The 20057-nt window shown below is 40.6% G+C and overlaps 2 protein-coding genes across 9 annotated transcripts in view; one reads left to right on the top strand and one right to left on the bottom strand.

The window, feature by feature from the left end:
• RIMKLB (ribosomal modification protein rimK like family member B) overlaps positions 1-18074 on the bottom strand; it is a 97943-nt gene extending 79869 nt beyond the window's left edge. For 6 of the 8 annotated variants that reach the window (XM_079143152.1, XM_079143154.1, XM_079143153.1 and 3 more), the window contains exon 1: positions 17640-18074. The gene's annotated coding sequence lies outside the window, so the exon portion shown is untranslated. Of the gene's footprint in view, positions 1-15084; positions 15791-17346; positions 17481-17639 lie in introns of those variants that run through there. The other 2 variants (XM_079143155.1, XM_079143156.1) reach the window with 2 other exon arrangements.
• Positions 1101-1495, top strand: LOC306662060 (protein LDOC1-like). The gene has a single exon (XM_079141540.1). It carries the CDS (start codon positions 1102-1104, stop codon positions 1477-1479), a length of 378 nt encoding a protein of 125 aa, XP_078997666.1. The 5' UTR covers position 1101; the 3' UTR covers positions 1480-1495.
• Positions 18075-20057: the final 1983 nt, after the last annotated feature.

Here is a 20057-nt window from a genome sequence, read left to right as displayed (position 1 = left end):
CCTCAGCACCTTGACCCACACCATGCCTGTCACACTCACCCACCTACCTTATCCCTAAGCCATCTATCCCTCAATCCACTTCCTCAAAGGTGTAAATAAGTCACTGGCACTAAAGAAGCAGGATATCTATGCTAAATATGATAGGAACTTACACACTAGGAAGGAACCATGCTAACAATACCATATTATACCCAATTTGTAAATTATAAATTAGACTCTATGTTATAATTTGTGATGTTTAAATCTCATTAGAAGATGATTGCCAAGCTGGGCATGGCAGCACACACCCATAATTCCAACTACTCAGGAAGTTGAGGCAAGAGGATGGTGAATCCTACATCAGCATGGGCAACCTAGTGAGACCCTGTGTCAAAGTAAAAAAAAGATTTGGGGATGTAGCTGGGTGATAAAAGTACCCCTGTGTTGTTGTTGCTGATGATGATGAGGAGAAGGAAAAGAGGGAGAAGGAGGAAATGATGATAATGATGACAGTCACCAGACAAAATGAAATAAAATATATGTTATAAACCAAGTTCAAGACCAGCCTTGGCCACTTACTAAGATCACCCCATCTCAAAATTAAAGGAGCTGAAGATGCAGCTCAGTGGTGAAGATTCTCTGGGTTCAATACCCAGCACCAAAAGACAAAAAAAAAAAAAAAAAAAGCACTTAAGAATATTTGTATACACCATTTTTGAAATGCCATTAACCTCCAATATTCTACAGCCATGTCAGTCCCTCCTCCTGACACTTGATTCTCAAACCTCATCTGTTCACTGATGATTAATTTGATTGTGTGGTAGTCTTACAACTGAGAATGCAGTTCCTACCCCAATAGCAATCAGAATGAAATGTTTCAGACACTGGCAACCAGGAAGCAAAAATGTTTTGCTGATACTAATGTCAGCTGTTAAAAACTTCATGGGCCCCAAAATGGTATTAACAGTAATTCTGTAATCAGACAATAAAAATACCCACAAAGCCCCCTGAAAAGTACAACTTTCAGTCAATATGTTTTTTTCACATGAAATGTCTAGTTGCCAGATAACTGTTTTAAGATATCTGAATAGGAGGCTTAGCTGGGATGGATGCTTAGTCATGATGCAGGACCTCCTGACCCAGAACCATGCCCTGCGCAGGGAAAACTACGAGCTCATGGATCAAGTGCAGCGCCTGCTGTGCGAGAAAGCCAATCTGCTGGCCCAGGTGCGTCCGCCCACCTGTCCAGTGGTTTTTCCCGAGTCGTTTAACGGCGACCCCGCTCGGCTTCCTGACTTTTTGATCCAGGCGGCATCTTACATGAACTTCTTCGAAGCCAGATTTTCGAGTGACACCCTAAAGGTGGCATTTGTAATCAGCCGCCTCACTGGGCCGGCAGAGGAGTGGGTGGTCCCTTACATTGAGAGGGAGAGCCCCATCCTGGCTCAGTACGAGGGCTTTGTGGACGCGCTGAAGCGGGCCTGTGGTAGGAATGGGTAGAAAACGGTCCAGCCGGGTGTCCAGCCAGGACTCCCCGTGTGGGTGGGAGAGCCAGGAACATGGGCCTGCTTGGCTTTGTTTTACAAATAGCTCTGGGCTTCTAGCCTTGCCTGGAAACTTGGGAACCGCTTGTTCTCGCCATCCCCAATACCTTTGCACTTTCCAGCAAGCCTGCTACAACCCAGTTTTCTCTTCATTAAAGACACTGTAACAAGTGTAAGAAGAGCTGTAAGAAGTTGAATAGACAACCCAGAATCACGGCCTAGCCATCGCCCTCTCTGAAGACTGCTTCTGACCGCTTTGGAAAACAGCCAGCTTAAGACGAGGGCACTGATTTGGATAGCTCAGGCCAAGGAGGCAACTTTTAAGGGTTAGTGTGTCTGGTGACTGAATTTTAACATTTATATCTGGAACTACATAGTTTTTTCACATTTCATTTCACAGAAGCCTTACAGATGGTGCCTTTTGGTCCAAGAAGTCCAGGCACTGGACTAGTATTTACTTTAAATTTTTTTTTTCCTTTTTTTCCCTCTCTCTCCATATGTATTCATATATCATACACACACTCATATAATCTTAACGAAGGCCTAAAATAGTACTTGGTTTATAGAAGAAACAACAATGATTAAGACAGGATTTATATCTTCAGGAACACCATTATGTTCTGAGGAAGAAAAAGAACTTACGTGCATAGTCTGACGTCTAGTTAGATAATGTTTTTTGTATGTATTTTATTTTTGTTTTATGAGCATTTTTACTTATCACAGTTTTAAAAAAGAAATGTCAAAAATGCATGCAACTTAGAAGACTAGGAAGATAACCAAGTTCAGGCAATTTTGTTGTTACTGAAGGTGGTCTGTTTCTGTTAAAGCTGTGTATTTAAAGTTGTGTGTAACTCCTAGCAAAATAATGTTGAGAATAATAGGGATGGTGGAGTCTTTGAGTTGTGTCCACTTGATTTTATTCCCTATGCTAAATGGAAGAGTTTTAGCTCCCTCTTTTTGAGTAAAAATCACTTTACTTTTTGCAGCTTCAGTTTCTCTTCATTAAAGACATTACTTGACCATTTAAAAAAAAAAAAAAAAAAAAGATATCTGAATAACTGTTGGGCATCCAATTCAGAATCTGTCACCCAGGACAAGTTCAAACACGTGGGCTTGGCATCAAGTCAAGGAGCTGTCCTAGTACAGGTGGCAGAAGGGCTACAGGCAAACCAAACACTGTAGAAGGGCAGTACAGGGTTCACGTATATACTCTGCTCTCTGATCTGCAATGGGTTAGAAGCAGCAGTTGTATAGGTCAAGCTTTCTTGCAGAAGCCATACATAATCCTGGATCATAAAGTTAGCAGAGGCCAATGGTACATTCCCAAGGGCCTACATTCCCTCGGCTCACTCTTAGGTCCTGTGCAGAGCAAGGAGTACATTGTTAGCACATGTGTGTCCAACATTTAAAGAGTGTCCAACATTGCTGTCAACATGACAGCTCTCTCAATTTCCCTCTTTACCAGAAAAGGACTTCCTGACTTTGGACTGCAGAATGTTGAGTGATTTTATTCCTTGCATCCGAACTCCTTCACTGTAACACTTGCCAGGATGCTAGATAAGGTATACTTCTGTGATGTGGTTTTTATAAATCCAATCAGACAACAGCAGGTGGGGTACAGGGATGATAACTTCATACTACCTGAACAAGCAGAAGAGGATATATATGTACACAGCTGCAAACTCAGTCATTGCAGCAACTCCTGGCAGATTTATGTATCTAAGAATATCATCTTGTTTGGCTTAATGGTTATCCTGGACATCCTTGAGGACAACTGGGTGTTTCTACACTGCAACCAACAACCACAGATTCAGATTTGGCTTCCTATCACCTTTCATTTTCTGTTTAGTTTTTGTGGTATTGGGAATTAAACTCAGGAGCACTTTACCACTGAGTTACATCCTGCCCCACTCACTGCCTTTTTATAATCTTATTTTGAAACAGGGTCTCACTGAGTTTCCCAGGCTGGCCTTGAACTTGTGATCCTCCTGCCTAAACCAACCAAGCAGCAGGGATTACAGGCATGTGCCACTGTGCCCAGCTTCACTTCATTTCATTTTATTTCCTTCCTTCCTTCCTTCCTTCCTTCCTTCCTTCCTTTTTTTTTTTTCCCCCTACCAGGAATTGAACCAGGGGCACTAAGTCATATTCCCAGAACTTTATTTTGAAATAGGGTCTTGTTAAGTAGCTGAGGGGGCTCCTTAAATTGCTAAAGCTGGCCTGGAACTTGTGATCCTCCTGCCTCAGCCTCCAGAGCTGCTGGGATCACAGGTGTGTGCCACCACATGTGCTTACCTTAGGGCTATATCATCAGGATTCACATTTGAGACCCCAAAAGGTCCTGATCCAAACACAGTAGCTCAAGCTCTTTTCCCCACCAGGGTCCTCCCAGTCTCAGGCTGCCAACACCAAGTGGACACCTCACTCCACTGGCCACAGCATATCCAACCCTTAATGGAATTTTTAAAACATCTACTTTTCTACCTTATTAACATCTTGATGTTTGTATGTACTAATAACAAGGAAAAAGAAAAAATAAATGCTGATAAGAAGTCAGAAGGCATGCAGAGCACAGTGGTGCATGCCTGCAACCCAAGCTACTCGAGGTTGAGGAAGAAGGATTGCAAGTTCAAGGCCAGCCTGGGCAACTTAGTGAGACCCTATTTTAAAATAAAAAGGGCTGGGAATGTAGCCCTGTGGGAGATCAACCCTGGATTCAATCCCAGTACCATTAAAAATAAAAAATCTGAAGGACAGCAGCAGTAAACTTACATGGAACAGAAGGCAAAAGTTCACCAATAAAATGACAACCTTACTGATGATCCAGAATCTTAAATTTCAAATGACATTCACTATTTTAAAACATAGGAGCCAGGTGTGGAGGCACATGCTTGTAATTTACAAGCAATCAACAAACATATGAAAAAATGTTCAACATCTTTAGTAATAAGAGAAATGCGAATCAAAACTACACTAAGATTCCATCTCACCCCAATTAGAATGGTGATTATCAAGAATACAAGCAACAATAGGTGTTGGAGAGGATGTGGGGAAAAAGGTACACTCATACACTGCTGGTGGGGTTGCAAATTAGTGCAGCCACTCTGGAAAGCAGTGTGGAGATTCCTCAGAAAGCTTGGAATGGAACCACCATTTGACCCAACTATCCCACTCCTCGGCCTATAACCAAAGGACTTAAAATCAGCACACTACAGAGACACAGCCACATCAATGTTCACAGCTGCTCAATTCACAATAGCCAGATTGTGGAACCAACCTAGATGTCCTTCAATTGATAAACGGATAAAAAAACTGTGGTGTATATATATATATATATATATATATATAAAATGGAATATTACTCAGCTATAAAGAATAACAAAATTATGGCATTTGCAGGCAAATGGATGAAATTGGAGAATATCATGCTAAGTGAGATAAGCCAATCTCAAAAATCCAAAAGACGAATGATCTCACTGATAAGCGGATGATGACACATAATGGGGGATTGGAGGGGGGCAAGAATGGAGGAAGAAGGGACTGTATAGAGGGAAAAGAGGGGTGGGAGGGGTGGGGGGAAGGAAAAAATAACAGAATGAATCAAACATCATTACCCTATGTAAATGTATGATTTCGCAAATGGTATGCTGTTACTCCATGTACAAACAGAAACAACATGTATCCCATTTGTTTACAATAAAAATAAATTAAAAAAAAAAAAGATCAGCATTCCCTTTTTAGGGCAACAGCCCCAGTGACTGAAGGACCTCTCACCAGGTAATACCTCCTAAAGATTCTATCAACTGCAACATCATGTTACTGAGGATCAAGTCTCTAGAACATGAACAATTGGGGAAAACACTCAAGTCATGTCCAAAATATGGCAACTGTCTTAAATAACTACCTCTATAATTACAAATTTACCATTATTCACTTTCTTCAAGTGAATTAAAGTTACTGTCTACTGTCTCTTTCTTTCCAATTAAAGAACTTTCATCAGTATTTCACATAAGAATTGTCTGATGTGGTAAATTGTGCCAGTCCTTGTTTCTGAAAATGTCTTTATTTTGCTTCCATTAATATCCTCTGAAGTTATTTACATGATAGTTTTTCTGGAAATAAATTTCTTGAATGGCAGAAAAAAAAAAAAGAAATTGCAAACCTTATTGCAAATCTATTTGTTATACTGTAGATAATAAATGAACTTATTCTGTTTATTATAACAATATTGTTAACGTCTTCATTAGAGGCTATTTGGTTTAGGGTTGCATACTGTCTGAAATGGGCACTGCTACTATTTATCTCCCCCTTAAAGAAAAGGTTTTGGAAACCTGTAGGGACACTATAAGCCTGTAGGGGGGAAACTGCAATACCCCAGATCTGCACTGCTAGAGGGGAAGATACATGAACAACTATGAAAAAATAAGGGAAGAAAATGATCCAAACAAATCTAGATTCTACATTAATAGAATCCAATGACAGTATGGTAGAATAAATATCAGAAAATGAGTTCAGATTATACAGGATTAAGATGATTCATGAAGCAAAGGAGGAGATAAGAGAGCAAATGCAGGCAATGAATGAGAATACCAATAAGCAGTTAAAAGAGCAACTGCAGGAAGCAAAAGATCATTTCAACAAAGAGAGATTCTCAAAAAAAAAAACAAAAACAAACAAACAAACAAAAAAACGGAAATACTTTAAATGAAGGAAACGATAAACCAAATAAAAAACTCAATGGAAAGCATCACCAACAGACTAGACCACTTGGAAGACAGAACCTCAGACAATGAAGACAAAATATTTAATCTTGAAAATAAAGTTGTCCAAACAGAGAAGATGGTAAGAAATCATGAACAGAATCTCCAAGAACTATGGGACATCGTGAAAAGACCAAATTTAAGAATTATTGGGATTGAGGAAGGCACAGAGATACAAACCAAAGGAATGAACAATCTATTCAATGAAATAATATCAGAAAATTTCCCAAACCTGAAGAATGAAATGGAAAATCAAAAACAAGAGGCTTGGGGCTAGGGAGATAGCTCAGTAGGTAGAGTGCTTGCCTTGTAAGCACAAGGCCCTGGGTCCAATCCCTAGCACCCAAAAAAAAAAAAACCACAAGAGGCTTACAGAACACCAAAGTCACAACAGCTCCACACCAAGGCACATTATAATGAAAATGCCTAACATGCAAAATAAAGATAGGATTTTGAAGGCTTCGAGAGAAAGGCAGATTACATATTGGGGGAAACCAATATGGATATCAGCAGATTTCTCAGCACAGACTCTAAAAGCTAGAAGAGCCTGGAACAACATATTTCAAGCTCTGAAAGAACAGGGTTGCCAACCAAGAATCTTATACCCAGCAAAACTAACCTTCGGATTTGAAGATGAAACACCCAAAATGAAACAAAATTTCATAAATGTATAAAATGCTACCAGTTCCTTTACCAAAAAGTCTATCAGAAGTAGTCTGGGGGTACAGCTCAGTGGTAGAGTGCTTGCCTAACAAGCATGAGCAGCTCTTTACTGAAAGTGTAGAAATTACAGTAGCACAATTCACAATAGTCACTTTATGGAACCAGCCTAGGTGTCTGTCAATAGATGAACAGATAAAGAAAATGGTATATAGACACAACAGGGTTTTACTCAGCCAGAAAAAAAAGGATGAAATTGCCAGGCATTGTGGTGCACACCTATAATGCCAGCCACTTGGGAGGCTGAGGCAGGAGGATCATAAATTTGAGACTAGCCTCAGGTTCTTTGCAAGACCCTGTCTCAATTAAAAAAAAAAAAAAAAAAAAAAGGTAACCCTGACAAAAAAAAAATTATGTCACTTGCTAGTAAATGAATGGAACTGAAGACCAGCATGCTAAGTGAAATAAGCCAGACTCAAAAGCCAAGGGTCAAATTTTTCACTCATATGAGGGGAGGGAAAAAGGAATAAAAAAAAAAAAAAAAAAAGAGGTGTCACAAAAATAGAAGGGAGACCGAGAGACAAAGGGGACTAACAAAGGAGGAGGAAGAAAAGGAAAAAGAAATCTACCAAATTACCAAATTATGCTTATGTCCATACATATATGTATCACAATGAATCCCACTTATATATATCATTATAATACACTAACTGAAATAATAATAGTAATAATAGAAAGGAGAATCAGTAAATAAAGCAATTGGAGGAGGATGGGAGGGGAAGGGAAGGTCCTAGGGAATGAGACTGATCAAATTATGTGTATGCACTAGTCTAGCATAATGAAACTATTATAAATAATTATGCACCAATAAAAAATCGAAAATAAAAAATTTAATGAAAGATGCAGAAAATTAATAATAGATGAAAATCTCAGGGAAGAGTCTCAGAAACAACCAAGTGATAGCTCAGTTATCCCATCATCCACTAAAAATGTTCACCAATATATGACCACACAAAAGAAAGTCCCTTTGAAACTTAGATACTATTATATAATCTTATCATCATTTAAAGTAATATCACTTGATTTAGATATTTTCAGTCCATAAAACACCATTTTCCTTACCATATTATTTTATTTTTTGTAATAGGGATTGACTCCAAGGGAGCTCAACCACTCAGCCACACTCCCAGACTGTTTTATTTTTTATTTTTATTTATTTATTTTTTTTGCAGTGTTGGGGATCAAACCCAGGGCCTTGTGCTTGAAAGGCAAGCACTGTACCGACTGAGCTATCTCCCCAGCCCTATTTTTTATTTTGAGATAGGGTCTCACTAAATTGTTTTACTCTTCACTAAACTGCTGAGGCTGACTTTGAACTTGTGATCCTCCTGCCTCAGCCTCCCATGTTGCTGGGAATACAGGCATGCACCACCATGCCCAGCACCATATTAATTCAAAGGTAGATGGGAGCTGGGCGCAGTGGCACACGCCTGTAATCCCAGCAGCTTGGGAGGCTGAGGCATGAAGATCGCAAGTTCAAAGCCAGCCTCAGCAAAAGCAAGGCGAGGTGCTAAGCAACTCAGTGAGACCCTGTCTCTAAATAATACAAAACAGGGTTTCGGATGTGACTCTGTGGTCCAGTGCCCCTGAATTCAACCCCAAACACTCCCACCACCACAAAAAAAAAGGTAGATGGGATGCTGAAAAAGTAGGAGCATGAAGATGGATATTAATCAAAGATAACTTTAACAGTAGTAGAAAATAAATATATGACCACAAAGGTCCCCTCCTTATATTCAAGAGTATACCTCAAAAACAGAGCAAACATAATTTCTAAAAGTTTCATTCCACATTCATTTCTTCTTACGATAGTTCTTAAGATACCCTCTTTCCCCTAATACCAGCTATACACATGATTTTTCTATCCAAACTCAATATGATCCCTCTGTCAAAAAACTGCAAAAAAGATTGGTAAAACATGAGTGTTTACACAAAAGCAAAAAAGGTAATGAAGGCAAGGAAAGGCAACACTTAGAAATATGTAGATGAAGCTGAACACAGTGGTTCACACCTTTAATCCCAGGAACTCAGAAGGCTGAGGCAGGAGGGCGTTACAAATGAAGGACAGGCTCAGCAATTAAGCAAGACCCTGTCCCAAAATAAAAAATAAAAAGAACTATCTCCAGTATCAAAAAAAAAAAAGTGACCCAATTATCCCACTCCTTGGTTTATACCCAAAGGATTTAAAATCAGCATATCATAATGATGCAGGCACATCAATGTTTAGAGCAGCTCAATTCACAATAGCTAAGCTATGGAACCAACCTAGGTGCCCTTCAACAGATGACTGGATAAAGAAAATGTGATATACATACACATGGAATATTACTCAGCTATAAAGAAAATATGAAATTAGGGCATTTGCCGGTAAATGGATGAACTGGAAACATGCTGAGTGAAAAAGCCAAAGGCCAAACATTCTCTCTGATATGTGAATGCTAACATACAACAAGGAAGGGTGGGGAGGGGAAGAATAGAAATTCACTGGACTAGACTAAGGAGAATGAAGGAAAGGGAGGGGGTTGGGAATATGAAAAACAGTAGAATCAATCAGACAAAACTTTCCTATGCTCACACATGAATATATGACCAGCGTTAACTCCACATCGTGTACAAACCACAAGAATGGGATCCTAATTAAAATAATTTATACTCTATGTATGTATAATATGTTAAAATATACTCTTCTGTCATATATATCTAAAAATTAAAAAAAGAAAGTTGTAAATAAGTGCCTATAGTTTCCACTTTTTCAAAGAAGCACATAAAGGACAAAAGCAAAACAATGCACACAAGTGCGAAGTTAAAAACAGTTTCATTTGACAGGCTGAGTGGCACATGCCTGTAATTCCAGGAACTCAGGAGGCTGAGGCAGGAGAATTACAAGTTCAAGACCAACCTCAGCAATTTAGCAAGGCCCTAAGGACCTAGCAACATCCTAAGGACTTAGCAAGACCCTGTCTCAAAAATAAAAACAACTTTTAAAAAGGGAAAAGTGGGGGAGGATGCGGAATGTGACTCAGTGATTAAGTGATCCTGGGATTCAATCCTGCCTAGCAACATTTAAAAGAATTTTTTTTGTTTACATTTCACAAAACTACTTTAACTATACATTTTTCTCATTTAAGCAGTACATAAATACAATAATTACATGAGGAACTCAGGTCACATGTTATCACCATCCTAAAGAAAGACCAGTCTGAGTAAAGCCAGAACTGGGATTAGGTTTTTTTAATTTTGTTGTATTCTTTTCTACTATACATAGACACCAAAGGGAATCTGGATAAGGAAAATAAATTCATATTTGAGTGACTATTCATTCAAATACAATGTTGGATAGTTTATATTATACGATCCTCGAAGCTACCTCTTTGAAATATTATAATCTTCATTTGGCAGTAAGCTATTCTAGAAGAGGTCAGACAATTTGTCTAAGGTCACAACTGGAAAGTGGTAGAGCTCACACACCTTCTAGGACAGAGATTGCCAGCTGTCCTGTCTCCAGATATCCATTTTCTACTACTTCCTTAGTAATGATTGGGGGGGGGGGGTTACTAGAGATTGAACCCAGGAGCACCTACTGAGTCACAACCCCGCCAGCCCTTTTTATCTTTAATTTTGCAACAGGGTCTTGCTAAATTGCTTAGGCTGGTCTCAAACTTTCAATCCTCCTGCCTTTGCCTGGGATTACAGGCATGCACCACTACACCCAGTAATACCTAATATTTAGTTGGCCATAATGCCACAAAAGACTGTGTTCCTCATGCTTTCTTACAATTAGATGTGGTCATATAATTAAATTTGGGGCAAAGAGATCTAAGCAAAAGTATTGCACTGGAAATTCCAGAAAATATATTCAAGAGGTATACTCTTCCTTGGCCCTTCTTTTAACCTGTGTCTAGAATACGGATGTCATGGCTTCATCTGTGGCAGACATCTGTACCATGAGGACAGAGGTCAATCCTAGACCTTTAGCTGTATTGGAAAGAACTTAAACCTGACAACTTCATAAAGTCAGGCTCTGCATTCCCAACTACTTCTCTGTAGGAGAAAGAAATATATTTCTATATTGTTTACAGTATTTGGGGGATTCTTTATTATAGGTCACTGAATCTTTTCTTTTTCTGGTACTAAAAATTAAACCCAGGGGTGCCTTACCACTGATCTACAACCCCTGTCCTATTTATTTATTGAGCAATACTTAAGAAATTTTGTTTAAGAGAATTCTTCATAAAACAGCATAATACAGCTTTGATTGTAGATAATAATATTTCTTCTCCACCAGACCCATTTGAGAGCACTGCCATCAGTAGCCATGATAACGAAACGGTAGAAACAAAAAGTACTACATCATCCTCCATCTGCTCTCTCCCTGTTCTCCACCTTGTTGTAATGTTACACCAGCCAAGATGTTCACCTTGACACTTAAGCAATGGTGGGATGGTCATGTCAAGAGGAGTAATATTCCACGGCCTGTTAATTAAAAAGAAAATGGGGGAAGAAAGGGTGGTACAATGACTCCTGCTGCAACTCCCTGCTCAATCCACACAAACAAGACAAGTCAAAAAGATGCCACTGTCCTTTTTATTCTTTGAGATAAGAGTCTAAATTGATGAGGATGGCCTCAAACTTGCAATCTGCCTGTCCCAACTTTGTGAGTCACTGGGATTACAGGTGTGCACCACCACACCTGGTTTAGGTCACTGCATTTTACCTTAGCAATTATACCCCATCATACCTGTTCAAAAGTCATAGGAAGCCAGGTCCAGGGGCACACACCTGTAATCCCAGTGACTCGGAAGGCTGAGGCAGGAAAATTGTAAGTTCGAGGCCAATCTCAGCAACTTAAGGCCCTAAGCAACTTATTTAGACTCTGTCTCAAAATAAAAAAGAAAAAGGGCTGAGAATGATGTAGTTCAATGTAAAGTGACCCTGAGTTAAATTCCGGGCACTAATTAAAAAAAAAAGTCATAGAAAATCATTCCCTTGACATCATTAAGTGCTGCATACCAGCTGCAAAAAAGTGGTACCAAGTGTTCATTACATTTATTGTGCAGATCACACACACCCCTATGAGAAATATTTCTGTACGCCAATAAAAATACTAAATATTAGAAAACTGCTCTAAATAAAAAATTATTCACAATCCCACATAAGCTCAGAATATATACTACTAAGTAAACAAGACTTAAGTATTCAATTAGATAATGTATTCAATTAAAATTTAAGTGTCTCCTATGTACTCTAAAGACACCATGGCAAGTAAAATAGTGTAAGCATGCACAAAGCTAAAAATGCCTGATGCTAAAATGTCATGAGTAAGACATTAAATATCATTTTTCATTGGAGAAATGCAAATGAGACCTACTACACCCATCCCCAATAAGCCACAATGAGATACTACCACCTTATATCCACCAGAATAGTTACTATTTAAAAAGAAAAAACAAAATATCAAGTGTTGGTAGGGATATAGACACAGGTAAGGATATAGATAAAGAGGAATCATTGTGTACCATTGAATATAAAATGGTACAGGTACTGTAGAAATATGACTGTTCCTCAAAAAATTAAAAACAGATCCATCAGTTTATACATCTATAAGGCACCAATGAAAAATGTGGAAAAAATTTAAAAACAGGATTACCATATGATATAACAATTCCACTTTTGGATGTACACCCAAAAAAACTGAAAGCAGAGTCTGTCTACATCCGTACACCTGTGTTCACAGCAGCATTGTGTATAATAGCTACAAGGCAGAAACAACCCAAATGTCCACTGACACATGAATAAGCAAGCTGGGTTCACATATACGAAATGGAATATTATTTAGCTTTAAAAAGGAACAAAAATGGGCTGGGGATATAGCTCAGTTGGTAGAATGCTTGCCTTACAAGCACAAGGCCCTGGGTTCGATCACCAGCACTGCAAAAAAACAAAGAAACAACAACAACAACAAAAAAAAAAAAAAAAAAAAAAGAAAGAAAGAAAGAAAATTGTGAAAGAAAAAAATCCAATGTAAATTAACTGCTAAATTTTACACATTTTAACCACAGTTAGAAAAATATTACCTTTTACTTAATTATCTGTAGCTTAGTTACTGAATTCCCTAAATGATCAATACAACACAAAACATTCTAAACCTGCGGGGGAGGGGGGGTTTCCACAGGGGTGGGGGGTGGATATCTTAAATCCAAATAAAATTTCTAATGACTTCACTTAAGAGGAAAAATTACATAAAAGTATATCTGAAAAGTGGCATAAAATCTGAAAAAAGTTCCAAGATAAAAAGCACAGTACAGATCGAAGTCATCCACATTTAACATGATAAATATTAGTCTTTCATGGAACTTTCCAGATATTACCGTACTTCTACAAAGAAGTCAGGAACCTACTCACTTAGTTAGCCCAAGGCATGGCTAACTAAATCACATGTTAAAGGATTAAGCTAACAACTGATCACTCAAAGCATCAAGAGAAGAACTTGAAGCTTGCAGGATTTTTCAAGATTTCTGATAAAGTACCAAAGCTCTACTGTTACCCAAAATTGAGAGCAGAGTAGTAAGAGAGAAGACATCTGCTCTTACATCACAATTCCATGTTGTATCTGAAACCTTATTTTTAAGAACATAAGCTAGCTGGGCAAGTGGTGCATGCTGTAATCTCAGTGTGGAAGTTTGAGGTAAGAGGATTCCAAGTTCAAAGCCAGCTTCAGCAACTTCGCAAAACCTTGTCTCAAAAAATACAAGGGGCTGAGAATGCAGCTCAGTGGTTAAGCATCCTGGGTTCAATCCTCAGTACAAAAAAAAAAAAAAAAAATGAAGATAGTATTAGAAGGAAAAGAAAAAGAAACAGAATGTAAGGAGTTGAATACAGAGTGAAAACATTTAAGGAATGTGGAGTTTTGAATTTTTTGGTCACAATTTAGTGACATATAGCTGGTTTTGGGGCGGGGAGTAGTAATTAGGAATGTAAACATTTAAACAAATTTTTGTTTTGCCAACTCAATTGACAAATTGGTAACACTTCATGAGAATCTAATAGAATCCTCCAGACACTGCTGGAAGAACTGAATGACAGATTAAAAAGTATAGCAATCAATGAAAACAGACTGCAAAGTCCAGGAAGACAAAACCTACAAGTGTTATTCTCTGCTGTTATCCAATGGACAAAAAAGAACATGATATGTAACAGATTGACAAGCTAAAGACAAGAGTTATTTTGAGTTATTTTAACAGTTGGCTGTATCAAATCATAGAACATCAAAAATCAATAGGTATTTTCAGTGTTAAACACCAGGTAAATGTATATTGTCATAAGATCTAAATGTAGCTGTCAAAGTTCATAATTTTAGTTTCTCTTAAAAAAAAAAAAAAATAGGCAAGCCAAATGCTACTTTCCATCATCGTCACATTCATCCTGAAATAATTAAGCTTTGTTAGCAGTTAAATTTAGGGGGAAAAACCCAAAAAGAAAATTTCATCAATTGAAAAAAAGATATAAGCAGATGTGTTCTGTGCAGCCCAGCCTCTAAGGGAACAGAAATGACTAGCTCTGTGACTTTTCTCCTCCAAGCCAAATGAGAGAAAAAGAACACTAGAAAACATTAAGTACACCACTATGACATTAGTTACTATATCAGAAAGTCAGACCTTTTCTGCAAACCTAAAGCATACACAGATACCTATGGCACATGAATCTAAAATATATTATGTACAAATACTGAAGTACTGTATCATTCCTTAACAATCCTTAACTACAACCAGTAAAATTCCAAATAATGAAGGAAAATTTCCCCAACATCCACACTCAACCTCTCTTGAGACAATTGCATCTCAATATATTATTTGAAAAATAATACCTATTTTATTGTTCCTTATACAATCTTCTCCCTCAAATTTAAAAAAAAAAAAAAAGAGAGAGAAAGAAAGAAAGAAAGAAACTATTATAATTCCTAAAGGCTTTTTCTCATATGCTGGCAGAATATTCTTTGTAAACTCATCTTCCATAAAAGTCTACAAATCTACATCATTAAAAGTGCCCCCAAAACAGTTGTCAAGCAACATAAAAAAACTCACCTTCCTTACTTTATGTTTGGTTTTCTCTCACTCTTCACTTGTTTGTGGGCACAGAAGTTCTTCCTCCATCCATTTTCACTGTCTATGTCTCTATGAAGATGGTAAAAGCTACTACTTCACAAAGTGTGGAACAACTAGTTGTGCTCTGTTCCTTTCCCTCAGCTTCTACCAATGTTCATAATTCATCAGTTATTCATTCATCTCAGGGCAGGGAGCTTTGAGAAATAAATGTAATGACTTGCCCAAGCAACAAACACCAGGTGATACAAACTGGGGAAAGGACAAATTGGGGGATATTTTTAAAAGGTATGTTTTTCCATGTGCCACGATTCATATGCATTGGTGAGAGAAAATAAAACCTACTTCAGTGGGTTTCTTTACAACAAGGCTGAGAAGAGATAGAAGACTTCTAAGATTTCGCTGGTAATACCCTCTGAATAGTAAAAGGAGACTGAATGAGGGGAAAGAAAAAATAAGGACAATTTCTTGTCACTCTTTCTTCCATTACCACATGTTACTACTACTGTGAGGGACTCAAAGGAAATACAAGAAGCATTTTTTAAAAGCACTATAAACCAAGACAACTGGAATCTCAGCTGATAGTCAATGAGTTAAAGGTTAGAAACTTGGTCTCTGCAAGGGGAAAAGCAGGAAGAGAAAAGTGGATGTTGAATGAGGGGCGGCTTGCAAGTGACTGAATTTGCTGTTCCCCTTGTTGGCTCTGTTCTCAGAATCAAACTGCACTCCGCGGCCCCCACCTCCCTGACAGCCTCTCTGATAAGCAACTCCCAACACCTGGTAAGGGTAAGAGAAGACAAAAAGGAAACAGAAGGGAGATAGAGAAAAGATTAAAAAAAAAAAAAAAAAAATTTAAGCCCAGCACGGTTGGGCACGCCTGTAATCCCAGTGGCTCGGGAGGCTGAGGCAGGAGGATCCCAAGTTCAAAGCCAGCTTCAGCAATGGCGAGATGCTAAGCAACTCAGTGAGACCCTGCCTCTAAATAAAATACAAAATAGGGCTAAGCATGTGGCTCAGTGGCTGAGTACTCCTGCGTTCAATCTCCGGTACCCCACCCCCCAAAAAAAGAAAATTAATGTATTATCAAAGATAGAAATATAAGATTACTTCAAAACAAAAATAGTTCTCCCTTTTACCATACTAACCAAATAACACAATCAACTTACTTTTAAAAGTAAAGGATTGGGCTGGGGAGATAGCTCAGTAGGTAGCGTGCTTGCCTCACAAGCACAAGGGTTCAATCCCCAGCACCGCAAAAAAAAAAAAAAAAAAAAAGGGATTACCTACAAAATAAACGTTGACAAATTATACTGTCATATTGTGTGCACGTTTGAGTATATAAAAACAAATTCCATCCTAATGTACAACTATAAGGCACCAATAAAAAATGTGCAAGGAGAAAAAACAACGTTGGACCTTCAGGACTGGAATTTCAAAGTTTTATCACCAATAAGTACCTTAAAAAGTATTTTGCAAAAAAAAAAAAGTACGTTGTCAAGTCATTGACAAAAGAAAGAAATCACTTTAAAAGCCATAGAAGAAATCACATTTAAGCTATTCAATACTGTGAAGGAAAAAAATGACATCTGAGCAACATTTAAATTTTAATGGTTAGTTAATAATGCCCACCAAAAAACATATGAAGCCAACAGAAAATCTTGTGTTAAATAAGCTACCTCTGTATTTTCCTTACAGATTTAGAATGTAGACAAACTCCACAAAGACGTGGGGCAAAAATACATGCAATTAATGGGAAAATAATAAGCACACTGAAAAAAATTCATATTGAAGTTAAATACAGCACCATTAGTATAACCCCATTCACAACAGAATCAGTGCCCCATTTCTACTCACAAAACATGGAATTACAAATTTGGGATCGGAGATAAATATAAACTAGTAATGACTAAAGTGAAACCCTATTTGGCTTGTTTGGGGTATTTCTATCACACTCAAATGCTCTAAAAAAAATCAAGACAAGTAATTATTTGGTTATCCCCTTCTTATTCAGAGGGCTGTCAAAGGCGAACGCGGAATGACTAACAATCTAAGATTCACACGTTAGGAGGAGCACAGTAACTGCAGGGAGAGTGGCAAGCCATCCTGCTGCAGGGGTCACACCTCGGAATTCAGGGCGGCAGGGGCGGTTACCACACGCCCGAGCACTGGTTAGCAAGCCGCAGGTTTTACTACTGCAAGCATTCCCGGGTCACCACACCCCCTCACCCACAGGGGAAACCATACTTCTTTCACGCCGAGGTCGCCGCCTCGCTCCGACACAGTTATCCAGTCGCCAGCACTCCGCACTGCTGACCCCTCCCCGCACGCAGGCGACCACCGGGTTCAGCCCCGCTCCCCACCGACTGACACCGCAGCGACCACCGGCCCCCACAACCCCGGGCCCTGAGCGCGTGGCGCCGCCCCTCCCCTGGCCAAGCCCCCGCTCCCTGAGTCCTCCCGGCCGCAGCCGCTCGCCCGCGAGGCCGCGCCCCGCCTCACGCCCCCACCGCGGGCGGGGAGGCGACCGTGCCGCTCACCTGGCTTGGGCGGATCCTCCTTCGCTCACGGCCGGCGGAGCCGGGCTGAGGCCTCTGAGGCAGCGCGGGCCGCGGGTCGGGCTGGAAGTCGTGCGAGGAGAGGAGGGGGAGGGGGAGGGATGCCGGGAGCCGCCTCCTTTCTCCTCCGCCGACCGCGGCTCCCGCAGCCAGGCCGGGCGTCCTCGCACACTCGCCCACTTTCTCACGGCCTCGCGGTCGGTCAGCCTCTCCCTCACCCCCTACTCCCACACACACACTCCCACACGCTCACACCCGGCCGCTCCTCGTTCCCTCACTCGCTTGTCGCTCGCGCGCGCGCGACCCCGCTCACACACAGCGCGCGCGACGCCGGCGGAGGCCGCCCCGCGCTCCCCCAGACCGAGGCGCCGCGCGCCCCCCGCCCGCGAACAGAGAACCGGCGCGCGCCCGGCCCCGCCCTCCCGGCGCCGCAGCTCGGCGGGCTGGGGGCGGCGGCTTGCAAGAGGGGCGGGCCTGCGGGCCAGCCGGGCCGAGCGGACCTGACACCTGCGTTGCCACCGGCCCTCTCAGCTCCGCGTCGGCGCCCGCAGCCATCGCTGTCCTCCTGGGCAGGCAAGGAGCGAGGGAGTGCGCGCGCTGCAAGAAGGGAGCACGAGAGCGCTCCGAGGACGCGCTTTCCCACCCGCCCCCAAACCGTTCTCGCTGAGAAGAGAAACGGGTGGGGGGCGAGGTTGGTTCCCAGCTCGAAACCGCGAGATGAGTCCCTTCCGTTGTTCGCCCTCCCCGCCCTCGCATTCCCTGCTCAGGCTCCAGCCATGCCCCGGAGCCCCGGCGCGAGCCCACCAGCCTCTGGCGCGCAGTGCCTGGTCCCGGTACCCTAGCCTCGCCCCCCCGCCCCCGCCTCCCCGGCCGCCACCCGGAACCCTCCCCCGCGGCCTCCCCCTCCAGGAGGCGAGGATTTGGGGACAAAGATGATGGGCACCTAGAGGGGCCATAACCATTCAAAGTCTTTGTATGTGAAGGCAAATTTAAAGCGACACCATGAATTCTCTTTTGCTTAGCAGGTTAGAAGGTATCTACCAGGATAGACAGAGCTACCACTTAGAAACCAGCGTAAACCTTGGGCAAGTTCGTTACTTAACTTCCCCTCAGCCTTCGATATAAAAAGATAAAAGTGTATTTCAGGGTTACAGTGAGAATAAAACGAAATGATATATTTAAGAACATTTTGTAAATTCTAAAACTGCATGAAAATGAAGGAGGATCATTTTAGTCCAAAGGAGGCTAAGATTATGAATGTTTGACTACATTCCTAATTTTTCTAGACCGCGAATAAAATCAAAAGTGGCGGATGAGCCCGACACGGTGGCCCACGCCTGTAATCCCAGCGGCTCAGGAGGCTGAGGCAGGAAGATTGCAAGTTCAAACCCAGCCTCAGCAACTTAGCCAGGCCCTAAGCAACTCAGCAAGACCTTGTCTCTAAATAAGATACCAAAAAGGGCTAGAGATGTGGCTCAGTGGTTAAGCACCCCTGGGTTCAATCCCTGTAGCCAAAAATATATATATAAATAATGCCGATGATCTCCCTTCTACACATGGAAGATTGATTTCCAAATAATCAGCCCAGGTGTGAACTACAGTAATGTCCTAACTAATCTGCCTTTTTTGCAGGTCACATCTTTTCAATCACCTCAGCCAACAACTTTTATTCACACTACTTTCCCAATCTGTTGCCAATATAATTTCATCACCTGTCTTGAGAGGTTTTTTCGCCCATTTCCCTCAGGATACTAAGAGTTCTTTAGGAGCTGCTGCATAAACCAGAGTGATAACTTCTGGAATCCGACTGCCTAGATTGGATTTCTGGTTGCACCACCTATGTGATCTTCTAAAGTAACTTAACCTCCCTGTATCTTCATTTGTTAACCTGTAAAAGTGAAGGAAAATGGTTACCTATTTCACAGAGTTGTCACAAGGAATAAGTTAATTAATGCATTTAATAATGCATACTTCTTTCTCAACCAATAGGGGATTGGCTCTAGGACCCTTCTTAGACATCAAAATAAGGGATGTTCAAGTCCTGTATACAAAATTGCAGGTACAATTTGCATACAATGTAGACATATCTCCCATACACTTTATTATCTCTAGATTGCTTATAATACCTAACAATATAGATGCCATGTAAATAGTTGAAACACAACATCATTTAAGGAAATGATAACATGAAAATACCAGTACGTGTTCCATACTGACACAATTTTTTTTCAAATATTTCAATTCACATTTGGTTGAATCCATGGACACAGAAGGATGGTGGTGTATAATACCTAATGCCTGACACAAAGCAAGGGCTATTATGAGTGTTAACTGTTGTTACTGTGCATGATACCACTGAAAATTGCCAAGAAGGATAATGCCCTATCCTCACAGAGGACA

This window comes from Sciurus vulgaris, assembly GCF_902686455.1.
Source record: "Sciurus vulgaris genome assembly, chromosome: 5".
In the NCBI taxonomy this organism is placed as follows: domain Eukaryota; kingdom Metazoa; phylum Chordata; class Mammalia; order Rodentia; family Sciuridae; genus Sciurus; species Sciurus vulgaris.
Note: the sequence above shows the minus strand (reverse complement) of the source record. Positions and strands in the feature narration are given on the sequence as shown.